This window comes from Trachypithecus francoisi, unplaced genomic scaffold (assembly GCF_009764315.1).
Source record: "Trachypithecus francoisi isolate TF-2019V2 unplaced genomic scaffold, Tfra_2.0 Lachesis_group12, whole genome shotgun sequence".
Taxonomy (NCBI): Eukaryota; Metazoa; Chordata; class Mammalia; order Primates; family Cercopithecidae; genus Trachypithecus; species Trachypithecus francoisi.
In genome coordinates, this window is record NW_022681457.1 from 11200300 (window position 1) to 11223109 (window position 22810).

General features: G+C 43.0%; 1 protein-coding gene across 2 annotated transcripts in view; it reads right to left on the bottom strand.

Moving 5' to 3' along the window:
• Nucleotides 1-22810, bottom strand: part of NLRP11 (NLR family pyrin domain containing 11) — a 45428-nt gene that overhangs the window by 18741 nt on the left and 3877 nt on the right. The window contains exons 2-4 of one of the 2 annotated variants that reach the window (XM_033224527.1): nt 16620-16960; nt 4982-6551; nt 4090-4251 (exon numbers count right to left, since the gene is read on the bottom strand). In XM_033224527.1, coding sequence (XP_033080418.1) covers nt 4090-4251; nt 4982-6551; nt 16620-16896 — 2009 coding nt within the window. In that variant the 5' untranslated portion in view covers nt 16897-16960. The remainder of the gene's footprint in view (nt 1-4089; nt 4252-4981; nt 6552-16619; nt 16961-22810) is intronic. The other variant, XM_033224528.1, reaches the window with a different exon arrangement.

Sequence of the window (22810 nt, forward strand, 5' to 3'; positions counted from 1 at the left end):
TCAGAAGGGCTACTATTTAAGAATCAAAAAATAACAGGCCGAGCGTGGAGGCTCATGCTTGTAATCCCAGCCCTTTGGAAGGCCAACGTGGGCGAATCACTTGAGGTCAGGAGTTTAAAACCAGCTTGGCCAACATGGTGAAACCCCATCTCCACCAAAAATACAAAAAATTAACCTACTTGGTGGTGCATGTCTATAACCCCAGCTACTCAGAAGGCTGAGGCAGAAGAATCACTTGAACCTGTGAGGTGGAGGACCAGTGAGTCAAGATCGTGCCACTGCACCCTAGCCTGGGTGACAGAGCAAGACTCCACCTCAAGAAAAAAAAAATATGTATATATATATATATATATGTGTGTGTGTGTTTTCCATAAATAAAACCGATCCTGGCAAGGATGTTCCCATTGTTGGTAGGAGTGTTAATTAATTCAACCATTGTGGAAAGCAGCGTGGTGGTTCCTCAAAGAGCTAAAAGCAGACCTACCATTTGACCCAGCAATCCCATTACTGGGTGTATACTCAAAGGAATATAAATTATTCTACCAAAAAGATACATGCACATGAATGTTCAATGCAGCACTAGTCACAATAGCAAAGACATGCAATCAACTTAATGCCTATCAACAAGATTGGATAGATGTGATACATACATACCATGGAATACTATGCAGCCATCAAAAAGAACGAGGGCATGTTTCTGGTGTTTTTTTTTGCCGGTGGAGGGGGGCCAGGAATATGGATGGAGTTGGAGGCTCTTATCCTTAGCAAACTAACACAGGAACAGAAAACCAAATACTGCATGTTCTCACTTGTAAGAGGGAGCTAAATGATGAGAACTCATGGACCTGAAGAGGTAAACAACAGACACTGGGGTCTACTTGAGGGGAGGAGGGAGAGGATCAGAAAAAAAAATAGGTACTAGGCTTAGTACCTGGGCATACAGTCTTACAGTCTATATACAAAATATGTATGTCAAACCTGTGACCCGCGCTTACCTGTATAAACAAACTTGCACATGTACCACTGAACCTGAAGTTAAAAAATAATTCATGGCTGGGTGGGGTGGCTCATGCCTGTAATCCCAGCACTTTGGGAGGCTGAGACAGGTGGATCACAAGGTCAAGGAATCGAGACCATCCTGGCTAACACAGTGAAACCCTGTTTCTATTAAAAATACAAAAGTTAGCCAGGCATGGTGACGCGCACCTGTCATCCCAGCTACTCGGGAGACTGAGGCAGAAGAATCATTGGAAGAGTCAGAGCAAGACTCTGACTCAAAAAAATAACAAATAACAATTCACAGTTTCATTGAGGAAAAAAAAAGTTGTCCTAGAGCCCCACCACCACCACTGGCCCTCACTCCCCACCCCGGAGTGAACGTTTCTCATCACTCCCTTGGAGTTGAAGCAGGACATCAGGGCAACAGCTTTGGTCATTGTCTCTAAGGGCCAGCTAGAGAAAACAGGAATCTCCAAGTCAACATTAAAGGAGACAGACAGGAAGGGAAATGTGGAAGCTGGCCAACCCTTGGAGGAATAACTGAGGACTGAGGATCCTATGGTAAATCCAGACGTAGAACACACAGGCAGCCCTTTTAATTTACTTCCCAGCCTATGTGGCTACTTGGTGGAAGACTGGATGTTTTCCATGTTGCTGTATTTCCAGAGTCCTTTACCCAGTGATTCTCTTGATCCCTGTTTTACACCAACAACTTCTCTCCCATGTCTTTGCCTTGTGTTGCAACAAAACTGTTTAAGGTTTTTTTAAACACACACACACACACACACACACACACACAAAATGGAGTCTCACTCTGTTGCCCAGGCTGGAGTTCAGTGGTGCAATCTCGGCTCACTGGAAACTCCGCCTCCTGGGTTCAAGCGATTCTCCTGCCTCAGCCTCCCAAGTTGCTGGGATTACAGTTGCATGCCACCACACCTGGCTAATTTTTCTATTTTTAGTAGAGATGGGGTTTCACCATGTTGACCAGGCTGGTCTAGAACTCCCGATCTCAAGTGATCCATCCGCCTCAGCCTCTCAAAGTGCTGGGATCACAGGGTTAAGTCACTGTACCTGGCCTAAAATTCTTCAGTTCTCCTCTCCATTTTCAAGTAGGCTTTACAGCTCTCACTATCCTTCCAGAACTGTTGTTGGCCAACAATGACTTCCACCTTGCTAATGTCATTGGTCAATTCTCAGTCTTCAGTCTCCTTGAATAAGGACCGCCATCTGACACAGTTGACCTTTCCTTCGTTAGTAAACGTGCCTCACTGGGATCCGAGGATACCACACACCGTTTACTTTTCCTTCTAGCCTAATGACTCCCTCAAAGGCCTTCGCTAGTTTCTGCTTTTCTCCCCAACCACTTCATGTTGGAGAACTCCAGGCGACAGTCTTGGGATCGTTTTGCTTCCTGAGCAACATTCCTATCCTTGGTGAACTCAGTCCTTGGCTTTAAATATACATGTGTGTCATACACATGTATCTATGAATGACACTCACATTTTACCTTCAGTTCAGAAACATTCCACACTGCTCTTTGGACACCTAATAGACATCGCAACTTTAGCTCAGACAACTTTAGACTGACCTTCCTCAAATTCTTGCTCCCGCCATCGTTTCCCATCTCAGCGGCAATTCTCACGTGGCAGTTTCCAAAACAAAGATCTTGGGGCCATTCTTCTATCTCCTAGTCTAGATTTAATCAAGGAATTATCCTTTATCAACATACGCCCCAGAGTTGGCACCTCACCAACCTCTACTATTCATACCCTCAGAGGCACCACTGATCCGTACCTGGCAAACACCAAGAAAAGGAGCCTCCTCTGAGCTTTCAGATTCTGTCCTACGGTCCCTGATTGGCCATTTTTAAACATAGTATCCAGAATGAGCTTCTTAAAATACAAGCTAAATTATGGCATGTCTGCTCAAAACCCCTCAAAACTCCTCACCTCTCTCCAGAAAACCCAGTCCCGACACTGATTTACAACACCATGATCATGCCATACATACTTGTGAGCCATTTCCGTCATACCCTTCCTGCCTCACACTGGTCTAACCACATAGGTCTCTGAACACAAAGCCTTCGTTTCATGGATCCCCACCCCTCCCAGGGGATGACCAACAGTTTATTTGGCTAATTCTTTCACCTCATTCAAGCCCTTGCTCAAATCTCACTTTCTCTATGGAACTTATTTCTACGGCTTGTACCCTCCCATACCCCTGAATACCCATTTATGCACCCTGACCTTGCCATTCTTTTCCCCATCACATCATTACCCTAAAATACTTTAAAATGCATGTACTTATTATGTCAGCCTATATTCTGTCTCATCAGATAGCAAGCAAGGAAATTTGTCTTTTTTCCCCATCGATATATCCTAGTGCTTAGACAAGCACCCCAAACAAAGTATGCATTCTTCTCGAATGAAAATAAAGCTAATTCCTGGGCTTCCGGAATCCTAAGATCATATATGTTGATGTGTACTGAATAATTTAGTGACATTTCCTATAGAGCTATTATAAACTCAGATAAATACTCATTTTCCCAATGACTGTTTAGGCAAGTACAGCTGTTTTTCACCTGATTCTAATGCATTCCCTAGGAAAGAAACTGCTGGACTCCTACCCTGACCCATTTTTGCTTTCTTCCTTAGGATAAATCCAGTTGTTACTATTTCTTCCTGATTGCAAGAGACTACTTTCCCAGTCCACCTTTGTAGTTATATGAAGCTGCGTGAGGACAAGGTAAACAGGTCAATGAGATGCAAGCAGAAGTGATACAAGAAAGAGTTTTGAAAAGGCTCCATCAAGGAAGCTCCTGAAGCTTCTAGATCAACCTTTCCTTCTCCCTTCTGTTGCTTCCTGCCTTGAAGGCAGCCATGATGACTGGGACCTCAGATGCCATTGTGGCCCAAGGTCATCTTTATCATAGACACACTAAAGATGGTTGAGAAGTACAGAAGGAGCCTAGGCCCCGAAGAGCCTGACCTGAAAGTGTGTTTTGTATATTATCTTCTCCCAGAGAAAGAAAAAGATCACTGTTATTCCTGGGGGAACCTCTAAGGCAGAAGTTGATATAGTACTTACTTGAGTGTACGAAGTTTACAGCTAGAATGCTCCAGGGCTTTAGACAGAATCCTTTCTGAAATATCATTAAGGTCACTGTCAAAAAGATGCAGCTCCCAGAGGGTGTCCATTGTACAAAAAAGAGAGCAGATCTCTCTCCAGTAGACAAGGCTCTTCATTTGACTACATAAAAGAAAAATTGAGTTTTCCAATGGAATTGATTCAACTCCAGCAATTTGTAAAACACGTATCTTTTGAGAGTGTCTGTTGTCTGACCCAGACTTAATACCAGGCAGCAAGAAATAAAGTAGGGTCAAGCATGAAAAAACAACATTCAGATCCACTAAAGTAGTTGGTGACTCCATATTCAGGTAAGATACATCTGAGTGCAGGGCCTTTAAATACAAGAATATTTTAAAACTTCAATATTAAAAATCAATGTTGCATGTTTTGTGCTATCATGAACATTCCTATAATGTAACAATACAAGGTTTATTTCTGTTTAATCTATACAACAGATCTGAAGAAATTAGGTTAAACCACTGGTTTGCAATGAGGCAATTCTGCCCCTCAGCAGACATTTGGTGATATAGATTTTTGTTGCTGTCACAAGTGGGGAAAAAGGGACCCTACTGGCCACAGGAGAGACCAGAGATACTGCTAAACCACTTACAATGTGCAAGATAGATCCCCCCACAAAGAATAGCTGGCCCAAAATGTCAACAGTGCTGAGGCTTAACTCAAAGTTTGAGTTTAAACAGAAGCAGAGAGATTTAAGTCACTGGTCTAATTAGAAGCGCGATTGGAAATGAAGTTCATGGCGCCGAGTTTGTCTTGTTCTGGTCAACAAGCTCTAGAATTATGGGCAGGTCTTAGGAAGACAGAAAAGAGGATTTATTTTTTAAAGACTCACCTAGCAGTTGGCCTTACAAGTGGCTCTTTGTATTCAAAGATGCGCTGAACACTCAACTTAAATGTCCTCAGGTGACAGCAGTACTCCAGACAGTATAATGAGACCATCATATCCTTGTTCGATTGAAGGTAAACGGTAACCTCCTTGAGAGGGTTCACAACCTTCTTCACAAATTCTTCTTCCTGATTCTCAAAGAGACAGTAAAACAAAGACCCATGGTGCGTCAGCTTTTCCTGGTCTCGGCCCAAATGCTTCATGTATTCCACCGAGTACCTCCTGAAGCTCTCTACCATGGGTAACTGGTAGCCAAAGGTTGTCTCAAGAATCTTTCTCCTGTTTTTATTTAGAAGACCAAAAATGAAAGTAAACACTTGATTAAAGTCACAGTATTGTTCTCTCTTCTCTTTGTACTCTCTGCTGCCCGAGGGGATCAGACAGTTGGGTACTGCCATCAGAAATGCAATGGCTGCACAAAACTCCTGGACGTTCAAGTGTATGAACTTGTAACGGTCTTTATGAGTGCTGCTCGGCAAAAGAATATTCACGGCCTGCAACACAGAGACATCAGCCTCGGTAAACCCAACACATCTGAGGTCTTCACCACTGAAATTGAGGGTGCTCAGAAACAGTCCTCCTGCAGCCAGCAAACACAGACGTTTTAGGAGACCTAGGTGATACTGATTGGCAGTGAGTCTAGCCTCTGAGGTCAACGCATCAGCAAGAAAGTGGGCGTGTAGATCAGTGGGTGTTTCACAGCAGTGTTGGGGGTCACGCCCCTTGTCCATCTGCCGATTCAGGACAGTACATGTGATCCAGCATAGGATGGCGACTCGGCACAGACTCGTGAGTATTTCATTGTCATGTACAAGCATGAGGGCTGTCGACGCTCTCTGGCGGTCGTTAAAGAAAGAGTGAAAATATAGCTCCCTCTTCTCATTTGAGAACTGCAAGGTCACGTAGCAATCTGTGGTTTTCAAGAACATTTTGATGTTTTCCTCCCTCGTGGGCCTTGAGGAGATGAGGAACCAGCAACCTGGAGCCATTTGTCTCTTCAGCAAACTGACCAGGAGAACTGGAATTGGAACTTTCTGGGTGCTGTTACTACACAAAGCATGTTCATTGACATTTAACTCGAACCTTAGGTTGTCCACGTCCTCGAGGATGAAAAGGAGTTTCTTGGGATCAGACAGGATGTCTGCAATGGGAGCCTGGCCATCAGGCCAGTCCTTGGCGATCAGCTCAGCCAAGCTGCTGTCGGTCATCTGGTTTATTTCGTGAGAAGTGAGGTGAACGACGTACGAGATCATGTTCTGCCACATCTCGCCGTTGATCCACTTCATTACAGCCAGGTTTATAGTCATAGTTTTTCCAGATGCTCTATCTCCCATCAGGAACACATTGAGATCGTTGGCTGAATAACAGCTGGTAGAATCATAGGCTAATTGAAGGATGTAGAACACATCTGATGCAACGTTACAAAAAAAATTATAATGAAATTCTCCAAAAGTGTGATTTTCCCATTGCAGGGTGACTTTTCTCCTCATGAGAGCCTTGCATGCCTCCTGATTACCTAATCCAGTGAGTATGGGGCAGAAAATAGAACAAAGATAGAAGTTCAAGATGTAACAACAGTTTTAGCTTCTTTTCATGTTTACAGGAAAAGTGTAGTAGAAATTTTTTACTTACTATATCACAAAGATATAGGTACAAAGATATTTACTATCATGTTGATTTGTTTTTGAGATGGAATTTTGCTCTTATTGCCCAGGTTGGAGTGCAGTGGCACGATCTGGGCTCACTGCAGCCTCCACCTCCTGAGTTCAAGCGATTCTCCTGCCTCAGCCTCCCGGGTAGCTAGGATTACAGGCATGCACCACCACGCCTGGCTAATTTTTTGTATTTTTAGTAGAGGGTTTCGCCATGTTAGCCAGGCTGGTCTCGAACTCCTAGCCTCAGGTGATCCACCTGCCTCGGCCTCCCAATGTGCTGGGATTACAGGCATGAGCCACTGCACCTAGCCCATGTTGCTTTAAAGGAAAAGGGTTGAATAAAACCTATTCAACCCATACAATGGAGTTGACAGATCAGTTTGAGCATTGCTCTTTATCCTGCAAGGGCTTCCCTCTCGTATGTTGGCATCAAGGACATATTTCTTTCCTTTTTGGGGGTTCCCTAGCATTTTATGTAGCCTTCAATTATAATGTTTCGTTTCACAGCCAGTTTTTCCTTTGAGGCAATAACTCGAGTTTAGGGACTGTTTCCTGGTATGTATTCAGCTCAAAGTATCTACCTATTACATCTTGGCCTGTCAGTCATGAGTTACACATTCATCTTTCCTTCTATTTTCTTGTTTACGCATATTATTACTTAAATCCAGATCATTTAATGAACTACTTAAGATAAATGAAGTGATACATGGAATAAAGTTAAAATGTATCATAAAGGGAGTCTTATTTCTTGAGAACACACAAGAGTACACTCCCACTGCAAAAACAAAAATGTTAAGACATAAGTATAAAGCTATCAGAGGTACGATACAGAAATGATCCAAATAAGTGAATTCCTAGAAGAAGATGACTTCTTCCTCAGTGAACAGATACCTGAAAATGTTTTTATCCCTGGGTAAGGGCAGGCAGAAGAGGGAGCCCGGCAGCCTGGAAGACTTTAATGGGATAAATAAAAGCCAGCGATTAACAGCTGCAGCAGGGCTGGTGAGGTGGACCCGAATGTAATGGAATGTAACACACTAGCTCCCCGCTGTGGAGATGAGCCTGATGGATAAACGAACCTGATCCCACCCTCAAGACTACCAGGGCTGCCCAGTTCCGATTCATCACATCCCAACAGCCTGGCAGACACAGGACTTTCTCCTTACTGTTTTTATATACGATGTTCAGTATACAATAAAAAACAGAAAACCATGATGATGATGGTGAATATTGTTCGTAATTATAAACCATGATTTACAATCAAGAAAAAAATCTTTGGAAGATGTCTATTTAGGGGTTTTTTTTTTTTTTTTTTTTGGGCCAATTTACTGATTGGGTTATCTGCTTTCCTGTTACTGAGTTCCTTATATATTTTGGATATTAGTTCCGTATCATACATAGTTTACAAATATATATTCTCCTAGTCCAGGGGAGAATAAGTATGTGAGACAATAGATTTGTTAGCTTCATGTCAACATTCCGCAATGGAAGCATATCTAAACATCACATTGTCCCTTATAATTATGCAAAACTATTTGTCAAAAGTAAAATAAAAACTGAATAGAAGCATACGTACATATAACCCAGCTTTTGGAATTAGGAGGTAATAATTTTATACGTTTCATAATATATTACATATATAGCCCCATATATTATGTATATAGAGTATAAGAATCAGATGGATGCTCTGTAACTTAAAATATACACTCTGCAAAACAAAGAATTCACTGGAATGGTTGAATGGCAGATGGCACACACAGAAGAAACGATGAGGGGCACCAGCACAGATCAATAGAACTGACCTGACAACCACAGCGGAAAAACAATCACAAAACCAATCCGACCATCAGGGAACTGTGATACAATATCTAAGAGTGAGTATAAAATACATGTAATTACAGTCCCAAAAGGAGAGGAGATGAGAAGGTATTCAACATCACGAATCAGAAATGCAAATAAAAATCACAATGAAATATTCCCTTCACACCTGTTAGCATGGATATTATCGAGAAGACAAAAGGTAAGTGTGAGTGAAGATGTGGAGAAAAGGGAAGCCTTGTGCACGGTGTGTGAGGCACTGTCAATCAGAGGAGTCATTACGAAAAATGATGTGGAGGTTCCTCAAAAAATTAAAAATAGAACTACCCGATGACCCTGAAGCTCTTTCCTGAGAATGCTTTGTGGTCAGAGAAGCCTGTCAAGGACCTTTGTATTTTCTACAAACTTAGTTCAAAACCTTAAGTTTATTCTTCAGTCCATTCCTCCCTCGTCACTTTTTATGATGAACAAAACCACCACCACCAGGCTGCATCTTTATTCTCTCCCCAAATCTCCTTATCTTCTAGTTCATAAATGTGCATTTTCTACTGTTATTTCGGGGAACAACCTTGCTAAACTTTTCACCTGTTAAGGTTCCCACGTGATCAAGTCCACTGAAGGTCAAAGGCATGTTGAAAACTTATTAAAATGGTAGAGGATGGCCAGGCGCAGTGGCTCACACCTGTAATCCCAGCACTTTGGGAGGCCAAGGCGCGTGGATCCCTGAGGTCACGAGTTCGAGACCAGCCTGGCCAACATGGTGAAACTCTGTCTATACTGAAAATAGAAAAATTAGCCCAGCATGGTGGCAGGCACCTGTAATCCCAGCTACTCAGGAGGCTGAGACAGGAGAATCACTTGAACCCAGGAGGCGGAGGTTGCAGTGAGCCAAGATTGTACCACTATACTCTAGTCTAGGAGAAAAAAAATTCTAAAAAGCAGAGGAAAGAAACTATAGGTGAAGTAGTTTCTTGACCCGTAGTTTCCTCTACCCTTTAATTACTTGACTTGTAGTTTCTTTCCCCATTGAAAACTTCGAGGCCCATCAGGCATCTACCAATTCCCTGTCCCACATCCAAGTCTCCATTTGAGTTGTTTTTCCACTGGGAGCAATCTATGTAAGTACTAAGACCTTTTGTATTTACTACTGCGATATGTGAAGCCACCCCAGAAGAGGTACTGGGTGAAGAAAGTGAAGAAAAGAAACCACATCTGACATTCTCTTAAATATCTGCAATTTGAAGAGAAGTAAACAGAGCAGGTGAACATGTACCACATGAGGAAGGGACAGCACAACAGTCTTGAGAATAAGATCATCAAGAGAAGCAGGAAGGATTTCTATTTTCTCAGGGCACTGGGCAGAACAGGAAGGGAAGGGCATTGCAATGTCCATGGAATTGAGAAACTCACTGAGTGGACTCAGCCCTGCTATTGACATTTAAAGGGTCTCCATGGAGGACACAGCCATGGTCTCTAGGAAAGACATCTCTCAAACTCTGGTTCACTCCCCCTGCCATGGACACCCTCAGCAGATAGTGGTAAAAATGTAAAGGGTAACAAGAGATTACAATGTGGCCTAGGAAGCATGTTCAGGAGACTTTACGCCAGACCGATATCAGCCTGTGGCCTGTTAGGAACTGGGCCCCACAGCCGATGGTGAGTGGTGGGTGACTGAGCCCTCCTCTGTATTTACAGCCGCTCCCTATTGCTCACATTACCACCTGGGCTCTGCCTCCTGTTAGATCAGCGAGAGCATTAGATTCTCACAGGAGAGTGAACCCGATTGTGAACTGCACATAGGAGGGATGTAGGTTGCACTCCCCTTATGAGAATCTAATGCCTGATGATCTGTCACTGTCTCCCATCACCCCCACATGGGACTGTCTAGTTGCAGGGAAATGAGCTCATGGCTCCCAGTGATTCTACATGATGGTGAGATATAGAATTATTTCATTGTATATTACAATGTAATAGAAGTATACAATAAATGTAATACATTTGAATTATCCCCAAACCATCTACCCCACCCATTCTGGTCCATGGAAAAATTGTCTTCCTTGAAACTGGTGCCAAAAAGGTGGGGGACTACTACTTTACACTATACCAGGACATGCTGTACATTTTGGACACAGTTGTCCTTGATAAGCTTGAGCTAGATAAGAAAAGAGAAGTGAATGACAGGATAACCATGCAACATAAAAGTAAAAAGTTACTAATTCTGGAAGAAAACACTCAAGGAAGGAAAACAAGTTTACCACCATGTCGAGGTACTTAAAGTATAATTTTTAAAATATCTAAAATATAAAGTGAGGCATGGTTAGAGAAGATGGTGGACCAGAAGCTGGTAGCGTGTACTGCTCTCACGGAGAGAGAATAGAGTGGCAACACCAACTGTTCTACTGGATTATCTAGGACACATGAGATTCATCAAGGAAGCCACACAACCCATGGAGAACAGAAGAATGAGACAGGACAGCCACCAGCCCAGGACTGGCACACAGCCCAGGAAGACCCCCAACCACAGGGAGATGGTGGGTGAGCAAGAATCCCCATGGATCGTTATTTTACAGTATATATCAAAACATCAAGTTGCACACCTCAAGTGTATGTAATTTTTATTTGCCAATTACATCTCAATAAAGCCAGAAGCATGTAGGTATGGAAGGAAAAGGTCCAAGAAAATTGTATGGCCTCAAAATAGAGAATATAGACAGAAAGATCAAATTCAGATTACAGAAAAAAATCCTTATAATTATAGAGTATATAAATATGGGTGACAAGTGTTTTAAAAAAGGAGACCATCCTGGCTAATATGGTGAAACCCCGTCTCTACTAAAAGTACAAAAAAAATTAGCTGGGCGTGGTGGCGAGCACCTGTAGTCCCAGCTACTCAGGAGGCTGAGGCAGGAGAATGGCGTGAACCCGGGAGGTGGAGCTTACAGTGAGCTGAGATTGCGCCACTGCACTCCAGCCTGGGCGACAGAGCGAGACTGTCTCAAAAAAAAAAAAAAAAAAGTCACATTGTCAACCTGCTACTACTAATAACCTAGTTGATGTTTAGGAGTCTAGTTAAATATTAATTCTAGTTATATTTTGAAGGTGTGGTTTGAAATGATCTTTTAAAAAGATTTGTCGTAGGTATTTGAGGTTTATAACATGGTGTTATGGGGTATGTATAAATGGTAAAACAGTTACTGTAGTGGGATACGTATAGATGGTAAAACAGTTACTGTAGTGGGAGAAGCAAATTAGCATTATCGCAGTTACTTTTGTGTGTGACAAGAACTGCTAAAGGATACTTATTTAACAGAAATCCCTAATATGATTTTATTAACTACTGTCCTCATGTCTTACATTAGATCTCTGGACTTGTTCATTGTACATAACTGCTACTTGTTGGAATGACCAGTTTAATGAATCCTTGTTTCTTGACTTATTAAAATACTGAGCCTGTAGTGCTTTACATTAGAAGGCATATAAAAAGCAGCTTTGCCAAGGCTCCATACCTGTTAAACACAGCTGGGGTTCGAATGCCAGTATAGGCAACTCATGTGTCTGTGCTCTTAACCAAGAGAGTGTCTGAGCAGCATCAGGCAGAGAGGTTCTTGGGTTCTCTCCTTTTCCCACCACTGACCCTACCCAGGAAGCAGGTAATAGAAAGTGTCATTTGAGGCACTGGCCTGTCACCATCCACACTACATGGGGCTTATGGCCTCACCCTCAGGAAAATGGAGTGTATCAACCTGAGCAAATTGTAGAGTTCAACAGCTGACTCTTCATCCGAGAAGACACCTGACTTCGAGTCCCCAGACTCATTGAAGCAAAAAACAGTAACAACAACAACAACAACAACAACAAGCACCAGGTTATCTAAAAGGACTTACCATGTGAAGGTTTTTATAGATCATACCTCTGTTTCAGTATCCTTTTTTTTTTTTTTTTGAGACGGAGTCTTACTCTGTCGCCCAGCCTGGAGTGCCGTGGCATGATCTTGGCTCACTGCAAACTCTGCCTCCTGGGATCAAGCAATTCTCCTGCCTCAGCCTCCCAAGTAACTGGAACTACAGGCACCCGCCACTACGCCTGGCTAATTTATTGTATTTTTAGTAGAGATGGGGTGTAACCGTGTTAGCCAGGATGGTCTCTATCTCCTAACCTTGTGATCCACCCGCCTCGGCCTCCCAAAGTGCTGGGATTACAGGCGTGAGCCACCGTGCCCGGCCTCAGTATCACTTCTTTATCCATTATAGATTACTTCTTCCATTCCAATTGTTCTCCTATCTAGATATGCTGATATAACTCACTTGTAAAAACCTTGGACAGATACCCATGAAAACTGATAAATCCTTACTCCTTCAGCAGGAGCCCCACAATAGGGATGGCTTAAGATGTTTTTAACCTTATCCAAAAATGCTTAGGTAAAAATTTGATAAATCAAAATGGGCCTAAGTATAGTATAGAGTGTGACTTTTTTTTTTTTTTTTGGATACAGGGTCTCGCTTTGTCATCCAGGCTAGAGTGCAATGGCGCAATCATATCTCACCACAGCCTCTGCCTCCCGGGTTCAAGCAGTTGTCCCACTTCAGCCTCCCAACTAGCTGGGATTACAGGCACATGCCACACCTGGCTATTTTTAAATTTTATTTGTAGAGACATGTTGGCAAGGCTGGTCTCAAACTCCCAGCCTCAAGCAATCCACCTGCCTCGGCCTCCCAAAGTACAAGCGTGAATCACTGCACCTGGCCTGACTATTTTTACACATTTGTATCTGTGACTAGAAAGTTCCTGAAGGAGATAGCTATTAACGTTAGGTATAGCTCAAGGTTGTGGGATTCCAGGTGACTTTAGTTTCTTTTTTTGTACTTTTTGAATACTGTATGCTATGTAATATATTTTTTCTGGTTGTAAATTTATATGGGAGAAGATGTGAAAAAGCAGTTTTCAGCTTTCAAATAAGGTGGGTAAGTGAAGCATGCTGGCCAAATTTCCCTACTGCTCACCGTATTCTGCCTCAGACTCTGTATCCTCTCATTTTGTGCTGGAGGTTTAAATCCGGGACCAAACCTGGACCTGGTCCACGAGATGGTTTTACTTAAATTTCAAGCCATTTTTTAATTTGAAATCGCTGCCAACCATTAAATGTTAAAAAGAGGCAGACACTCCAGATCTCTGGTTTCTCATCACATCAGAAGGGCTGGTAGTCCTGGGGCCTCAGTACCATTTTCAAGTATCAACAGCAGTTTAGTAGATGTTCAATCATTTGTTTTAGGCTATGACTGGCGACAACCTGAAATCTTTTTCTCCATATGACCAATTAAGGGACAGTAGTAAACCTGAACATATATTTTACCTAGAGCTGGGCAGCCACTTTGTACATGTTCAGTACCTGCCTGGCTAGTTCCTATGAGTCCTTCTAGATGGCTAGAGGGTACACAATGGATAGGCCCAGGCAGAGTGGCTCATGGGGTCAGGAGTTCGAGACCCGTCTGGTCAACATGGTGAAACCCCATCTCTATTAGAAATACAAAAAGTTAGCCGGGTGTGGTGGTGGGTGCCTGTAATCCCAGCTACTCGGGAGGCTGAGGCAGGAGAATTGCTTGAACCCAGGAGGTAGAGGTTGCGGTGAACTGAGATCAGGATACTGCACTCCAGCCTGGGCGACAGAGCGAGACTCATAAAAAATTATGTATATTTATGTGTGTATATATTATATATGATATATCATATAAATATATATGTGTATAAATATATATGCACATAAATATATATAATTTTTACATACAAATGTATACATATACATTTATATACATATAAAAATATATAAACATATAACTATAAACACATATATATGTATATTTATATAAACATATATGTATATATATATTTCTATAAACATATGGAAATATATATTAAGATATAAATATAAATAGATATATAAATAAAATAGATAGAAAAGACATGACAAGACAAAAAAGCCTGGTATTTAAAGTCAGTTATGTCCAGGCCTGGTGGTGTGTACCTGTCATCCCAGCTACTCAGGAGGCTGAGGCAGGAAGATTGCTCAAGCCCAGGAGTCAAGGCTACAGTGAGCTATGATTGCACCACTGCACTCCAGCATGGGCAACAGAGAGCCTGTTTTTTTGTTTTTTGTTTTTTTTTTGTTTTGTTTTTTGAGACGGAATCTTGCTCTGTCGCCCAGGCTGGAGGGCAATAGTGTGATCTCAGCTCACTGCAACCTCCGCCTCCCAGGTTCCAGGTTCCAGCAATTCTCCTGCCTCAGTCTCCCGAGTAGCTGGGATTACAGGTGTGTGCCACCACGCCCGGCTAATTTTTGTATTTTTAGTAGAGACAGGGGTTTCACCATGTTGATCAGGCTGGTCTCGAACTCTTGAATTCAGGTAATCCACCTGCCTCAACCTCCCAAATACTACTCTCCATGATCTTTACACAGAGCCCCCTGCATTTCTGTAGCGGGATCTTATGATAGGAGGGTACCCGGGGTGTTAACCCTCCTTGATCTTTCCACAGAGCCCCCTACTTTTCTGTAGCTGGATCTTATGGTAGGAGGGTACCCGGGGTGCTAACTCTCCATGATCTTTACACAGAGCCCCCTACATTTCTACAGCTAGATCTTATGGTTCTAGGACAGAGCTCCATGCTGGGAAATCTGCTCTAGCTTAAATACTTTGAGTCTAATCCTTTGGCTGGCTACTTTCATATAAGCTGGTTAGCATAATAGAAAATAAAGGTAGAATCAGAAAGCCACAAGATAGAACACGACCCTCATCCAATCCATCCCTGGTCCCCACGTGACTTCCAGTTCTGAAGACAGGTTCTTTGGGCTGGAAAAGTCAAGTATCAAAACCACCAAGCTAAACAATTCCATCAGCAAGTAGACTAAGGACAAGAATAGATGCTTCTCAAAAGAAGATACACAAATGGCCAGTATCTGATAGTCCTTGAAAAATGAATATGAAAAAAAAGCTCAACATCACTAATGATCAGGGAAATGCAAATCAAAACCACAATGCAGTCCCGCCTTACTCCTGCAAGAATGGCCATGATAAAAAAACAATTAAAAAGATAGATGTTGGGCCGGGCGCGGTGGCTCAAGCCTGTAATCCCAGCACTTTGGGAGGCCGAGACGGGCGGATCACGAGGTCAGGAGATCGAGACCATCCTGGCTAACACGGTGAAACCCCGTCTCTACTAAAAATACAAAAAACTAGCCGGGCGAGGTGGCGGGCGCCTGTAGTCCCAGCTACTCGGGAGGCTGAGGCAGGAGAATGGCGTGAACCCGGGAGGCGGAGCTTGCAGTGAGCTGAGATCCGGCCACTGCACTCCAGCCCCGGCGACAGAGTGAGACTCTGTCTCAAAAAAAAAAAAAAAAAAAAAGATAGATGTTGGTGTGGATGTGGTAAAAGGAAACACTTTTACACTGCTGGTGGGAATGTAAACTGCTATGAAAACCAGTGTAGATATTCCTGAAAGAACTAAAAGGAAAACCAACCATTTGATCCAGTAATCCTACTACTGGGTATCTACCCAGAGGAAAATAAGTCATTATACAAGAAAGACATGTGCACACACGTTTATAGTGGCACAATTTGCGATTGCAAAAGTATGGAACCAGCCCAAATGTCCATCAGTCAACAAGTGGATAAAGAAATTGTGAACACACACACACACACACACACTACTCAGTCATAAAAAGAAATGAAATAATGGCATTTGCAGTAACCTGGATGGGATTGGAGACCATTATTCTAAGTGAAGTAACTCAGGAATGGAAAACCAAACATTGGATGTTCTCGTAAGTGGGAGCTAAGCTATGAGGATGCAAAGGCATAAGAATGATACACTGGACTGCAGGGACTCAGCGGGACGTGTGAGAGGGAGGTGAGGGATAAAACACTACACACTGGGGACAGTGTGCACTGCTCGGGTGGTGGGGACACCAAAATTTTAGAAATCACCACTAAAGAACTTACTCATGTAATCCAATACCACCTGTTTCCCAAAAACCTATTAAAAAAAAAAAAAAAGGCCCAACACCCAGCTTCCTGTGAAGTGCCCCGATTTCTACCCACCCTTCTTATGACCCCACTCACGATTTCGTCTGCCAATGATCTTCATACAATGATCTTCCTTACGCATCATTAGAAATATGCTGTATAGCATATTCCATATATACTGTCCCTCATAAGAGATTGGCAACAAGTTAGCCAGTTCTTCTTTTGTCGCCCTTAAATTAATCAGCGGAACCTGTGGCAGTTTGAAATCCAGAATCTTGCGTGCCAGATACTTCTTAAAACTCTGAAATTCCTTGTCACTGAGATTCTCCAGATACCACAGCAGGTCGAAGTCAGTAGAATTCGATTCTGCCATCTTGCTTCTCCAGGGAAGGCAGACTTCAGAGAGAAGGGATTTTGAGTCACCAGAAATAGGAGATCTAAAACACAGATGTGGAATCAGACAGTCAAACCACACGGTAATGCCAATTCATCCAAAGCTGACATCCTAGAAAATTCCTGTGGTGTGATAGAAGCTCCTTTCTGATAGACCATCAATGATAGGTCTGAACTCTTTCTGTCTGGGTCAATGGCCTTGTCAACCGATCTTGGTAAATTTCTAGGTTCTGTTAAGGTAGAATATCAGTTGTGTTAGAAGGCAACATTCTTATGGTAAAAGTTATCCCTGATTAGCAAATAGCATATAGGTTGAAAATTGAGTATCATATAGAAACTTTGGAGGGGAAGTGTTTCTTTTGAAATTGTCACCCCTGTGCAGATTGGAAATCTATGCTTATGGTCTGTTATAAGATAGGCTGTTGTATATGAAACTGCTCTACGCTAGAATAATCTGTATAGCAATCGGCTGTATTTACAATGACTATACTCCTTGGAGGTATGTCATTGATACAGATAAGGACTCCTAATGAAGAGGCAACTGTTATAATAAGCAAATAGGCTGTTTGTGGTCTTGTATGCTGCTGAAAAGAAATCTAAGTTATGATGTATTCTGTTCTGTCTCGTTACTATATAAATGAGCCAAAGACAGTCCCCAGGTTATTTTTTTACTGTAGGCTGAAACCTGTTAGTGCATAAAGCCCACTGGCTTCAAACTTTTTTTATACATCCAATTGTTTCAAACACAGCCCAAATAAGCAGATTTTTAGTCATGTACAGCCTGCCTGCTTTGCATACCTCACAGAACTGCTCCCAGCATCTGCCAGCAATAGGTAAGTCCTCAGGGTCAAGATGACTGCAAGGTGTCCTGCCCTTTGGAGCTCTCGGACCCAGGAGCTGCTCCTCCCCACTGTACTGAGTGGTATCGCCTACACACAGACACACAGACACATACACACACAGACACACAAACACAGACACACCCACAGACACACAGATACACACACAGACACACCACACACAGACACACCACACACATCACACACACACACCCCACACACCGACACAGACACACACAGACACACAGACACACACGCACATACACACACACCCACCACACACAGACACACCACACACACACACACGCGCGCACACACACATGCACACACAGACACACACCTACACACATGCACACACACACACCCACCACACACACCACACAGACAAAGACACACACAGACACAGACACAGACACACAGACACACACACAGACACACACACCACACAGACACACACACAGACACACACAGACACACACACAGACACACACACCACACGCACACACACACAGACACACACACACACACACACACACACACACACACACACAGACACACACACACAGACACACACACACAGACACACACACACAGACACACACACGCACACACACACACACACACACAGGTCGCCTCTCCAATTCTACCCCACCTCTGCAGGGGTTCCCCATCTTCCTCTCCTTTCGAGTAGGGACCCACACACTGTAGTCCCTGGACAGGCTGGGGACATGCCCCACACACAACCTGTGAAAACGCCACCCAAAAAAGCGTGTGTGCAACTGCCACCTTTGGTTATCTTTTCCCTTGACCAATTTCTAAACCCTGTGAGCCTCCTACACCTGTAAGTTTCAATGTCAGTCTAATCCTGATATCATTACACTCAGTTATGAGAAGTTGAGATTGCAGAGTTGTGACTGAAGAATCCATACCGGAGCCTTGACCCAACACTGTCAAGGCACTCAGTTGGTGACGAAGGTGGAGAAAGAAGATCTGATCAGATATGAGTGGATGTGGATTGGCCAACCTCTCCATGGGTTTACTGCAAATGCTTTGACGCAGAGAACAAGGGATAAATAGTCCCTTTGGGGGAGTAAATGCCTGTTGGAGAATGGCAGGTAACTTCGAGGCTAGACTGCTCCATCTCCAACCACGAAATAAACCTAACTATATACTCAACCATCACTAGGTTGTTGGACGTAAAGAAATCGCTGGCGAAGCTGATAAGATGTACCAAATACAAGACAGAGAGTCAGTGGTATTGTAGACACACTCAACAGTGATGCCTACCTGAAGGGCAGAAGTAGGCACATTAAGCTTGCAGACCTCACATACCGGGTACCGTGTTAGAGGATAGAGCCACTGGGTTGGACTGGACTACACCATGGCCATGAAGTACCTGGAAAGATACTCATGATCCGCCAAGAAAGGGGTAAAAAAATGAGCCTATGGCACCTGAGTTTTGCAGCAGGGCTATGCAAATCCCCAGTGCCCAAGGTAAAAACTATGACACCATCATTCCGGAACATTTTCACGTCCCCTAAAGTAGGGCCTGTAACTAGTAAGCAGTCACTCCCTGTTTCCCTCTCCTCCCCTAAAGGAGCTTTTAAATGCATGGTTGAACTGGCAGAAAAAAATAAGGAAGTCAATGAGTTTCAGAAGGCAGACATGCACCCAGGGAGTTGCTTTAATGTTAGGTCAGGTGAAGCTGAGCAAACTTTGGCAGCCTAGAGCTCAGTTTTAAGAAATCATATACAATTTTAGGGCAACCCTGGGGCACACTGAGGTGGGAGGACAGATGAAAGGCCACCACTCGGTGGCAGGGGAGAGGCAAATGAGAAGGTTAACTAGAAAATCCCGCTGAACAGAGGGTGGTGTGGAATTCTTACTCTGTTCAGCATCGGGTCTGAGGAGGAAAGGGCAAACAATGGTACCCTTTGAGTTCCTAAACCTGAGCTGGACTTCGGAGTCATCATTTCATAGCTTTTCGTCTCAGGTTCATTTTTGTATTTTGGACCTAAATGCACAAACATACTACGAAATCTTTCCTAAACCTTCGTTTTTCAGAAATGTCTTAATCTCTCAACTCTGAAAAAAAAAAAAAAGTTACATGAATAAAATGGAACATGAAACCATAAAGACTGGTCCTAGGTCTGTATTTGCTGGACCCAGAAAGATATTTATAATACACTATTAAGATGAAAAGCAATGAATGGGACAGTTACCCTGACATATGTACATACAGGCGTCATGTCAGCTGAAGCCAGGATTTCAGGGTATACAGAAGAGTGTTAACATGACAGGTCTGAGACTGCTGTCTTTAGGATCTGCCTGCTGCATTGGCCACTGGCTAGAATCTGGAACATGGATGTGGAGGGCGCTCTCCACCCCCATTCCCAGAGCTGATAAGAGTAGCTCACATGCCTGTATGGCTTATACAGACAACATGGCTTATGCTAAAGCTTTGCTGTCCTAGAAGCCTGGAAGCTTGCGTTTTCCTTCCATCTAAACAGTGAGCCAATTTTCTCAGCACCGTTTAACGCATGTTTTGGAATATGCTAGGGAGAGGATGCCTATGTGACCAGTTCTCTCTCTCTCTCTCTCTCTCTCACACTCACACACACACACACCCGAGCACTGAGTTTGTAATGATCTTCCACAGCAGACAACAACTCATGTGTTTTTCACCACTTGCTGCTGGGGGAATTCCGCATGTCCTGGGTGACTCTGCCGGGAGAGGACACTCGGGAGCCTGGTTTCCTCTGGATTTTGTCCCATGTGCCTCTTCGCTTTGCCAATTCTGCTTTGTAGCCCTCATTGTAATAAGTCACAGTTGTGAGCAGGACTGTGCCAAGTCCCAAATCATCCCACCTAACCCAACTAGGGGATGGCATTCAACACCTGACACACAGGGTAACAGGAAGTAACCTCACAACATTGAATGACGTCCTCCTAAACTCACATGACCATCTCTTACCTTGCAGCAGGCAGTCCCATTAACGTTGTTAGTTATGGGAGATTTGCTTTCAGGTCTAATTACTCCCTTAAATTGAAGTATCCATCAGGGCAGGACCACTGTTTCTTTTTCTCCCCAGTGTTCTCAGCCTCTGCATCCATAATTGGCCCTTAGCATATTTGCTAAGAGGTCAATTCTTTTCATGCTCATATGGTTAACAAGATTGCCTTAGTTGGCCAGGCACAGTGGCTCACACCTGTAATCCTAGAACTTTGGGAGGCTGAGGTGGGCGGATCACCTGAGGTCAGTAGTTCCAGACTAGCTGAGCCATCATAATGAAACCCCATCTCTACTAAAATTACAAAAAATTAGCCAAGCATGGTGGTGGTGTGGTGGGCACCTGTAATCCCAGCTATTTGGGAGGCTGAGACAGGAGAATCACTTGAACCTGGGAGGCAGAGGTTGCTATGAGCTGAGATCGTGCCACTGCACCCCAGCCTGGGAAACAGAGCAAGACTGCCTCAAAAAGAAATAAAAGATTGCATTAATAGTCTCAGTGGAATTTCTCTTCTCTCTCACCCTGAAATGATATCTTTATGTCATGACTGAAGATAAAGAAAAATTTTGGAACTGAGGCTTAGAATTTTATCAGACTGCAAAATTAATCATTAAGTCAATTAAAGTAGATCTGTACTTCTCATGGAGAATACTCATTGCAACAAATTTTAAATCCCATGAGAGCTGCTATGTGCGCACATGTGTAAGGCCACTGCAACCCCAATTAAGTACGTAATAATTATGGTATCACAAATCCACACTGATATGAAATATGCATTAAATGGTGCTGAGAAAATGGGCTCACTGCCTAGATGGAAGGAAAATGCAAGTTTTCCATCACTATGCAAACAAAATTCAGTAAATAAGATTGGGTGGTATTTTTTAAGGTATGATTGGGACTTAATATTTAATTAAGAAATATTTAATCATGCCCTTGTTTCTGATTTTATACTTATAGAATAAGGAATGTTCCATAAGCTTTATGCGTCGTGACTCTGGGGCTTAATGAAAACAGATGTGTGTCTGACCTTTGAAGAAAAACATGTAGACAGAATCAAGGGATGAAGATAACGTAGAAAAACAGACAAGGTTTTAAAGTTATTGGTTTAAGAACTCGGTTCACAATCATTGAGGAAATAGCAATTAGATATAAAACTTTAAGAGACAAGAAGTTATAAATGGCTAACACGTGTGTGTACAATACTGCCACCTTGGAGTTCAGTCAACAGCAACTTCCAGCAATCAATTTAAGAAGCATTACACTGTGGTCAGATGAGGGTATGAAATGTTGGTGTAAAACAGTGTTTTACCTTTCGGGAAAAGTAATAGGAGCTTTTAATACACACTGACTCAACATTGCTTTTTTTTTTTTTTTTTGGAGGAATCTATGAAGCAGAGTCACTAGGCATAAAGCTCATGGAATACTCTTTAAATTATCCTATATAATAGTATAAAATCAAAAACACCTGAAGCCTGACAAGGGCATGATTAAATATTTCTGGTGCACTATTATGTATTATCAACCCACTTAAAAATCATTCTTTAGGGCAGGCACAGTGGCTCATGCCTGTAATCCCAGCACTTTGGGAGGCCAAGGCAGGTGGATCACGAGGTCAGGAGATCGAGACCATCCTGGCTAACACAGTGAAGCCGTGTCTCTACTAAAAATCCAAAAAATTAGCTGGACGTGGTGGCACGTGCCTGTCGTCCCAACTACTCGGGAGGCATGAGGCAGGAGAATCACTCGAATCCCAGAGGTGGAGGTTGCAGTGAGCCGAGATTGTGCCACTGCACTGCAGCCTGGGCAACAGAGAGACTCTGTCTCAGGGAAAAAAAAATTCATAATTTAAAGAACACAAGAAAAAGCTCATACAACAGTGTTTAGAGAAGTGTGAACTGTTTGAGTCTAAAGGTAACTCCACTTTCTTAAACATATTAGAGGGAAATAAAGTTGACTCCTGAACTCAGAAGTCAGTGGTGCCAGCCCCTAGGCAGCCAAAAATCCAGGTATAACTTTTGACTTCCAACACTGATAGGCTACTATT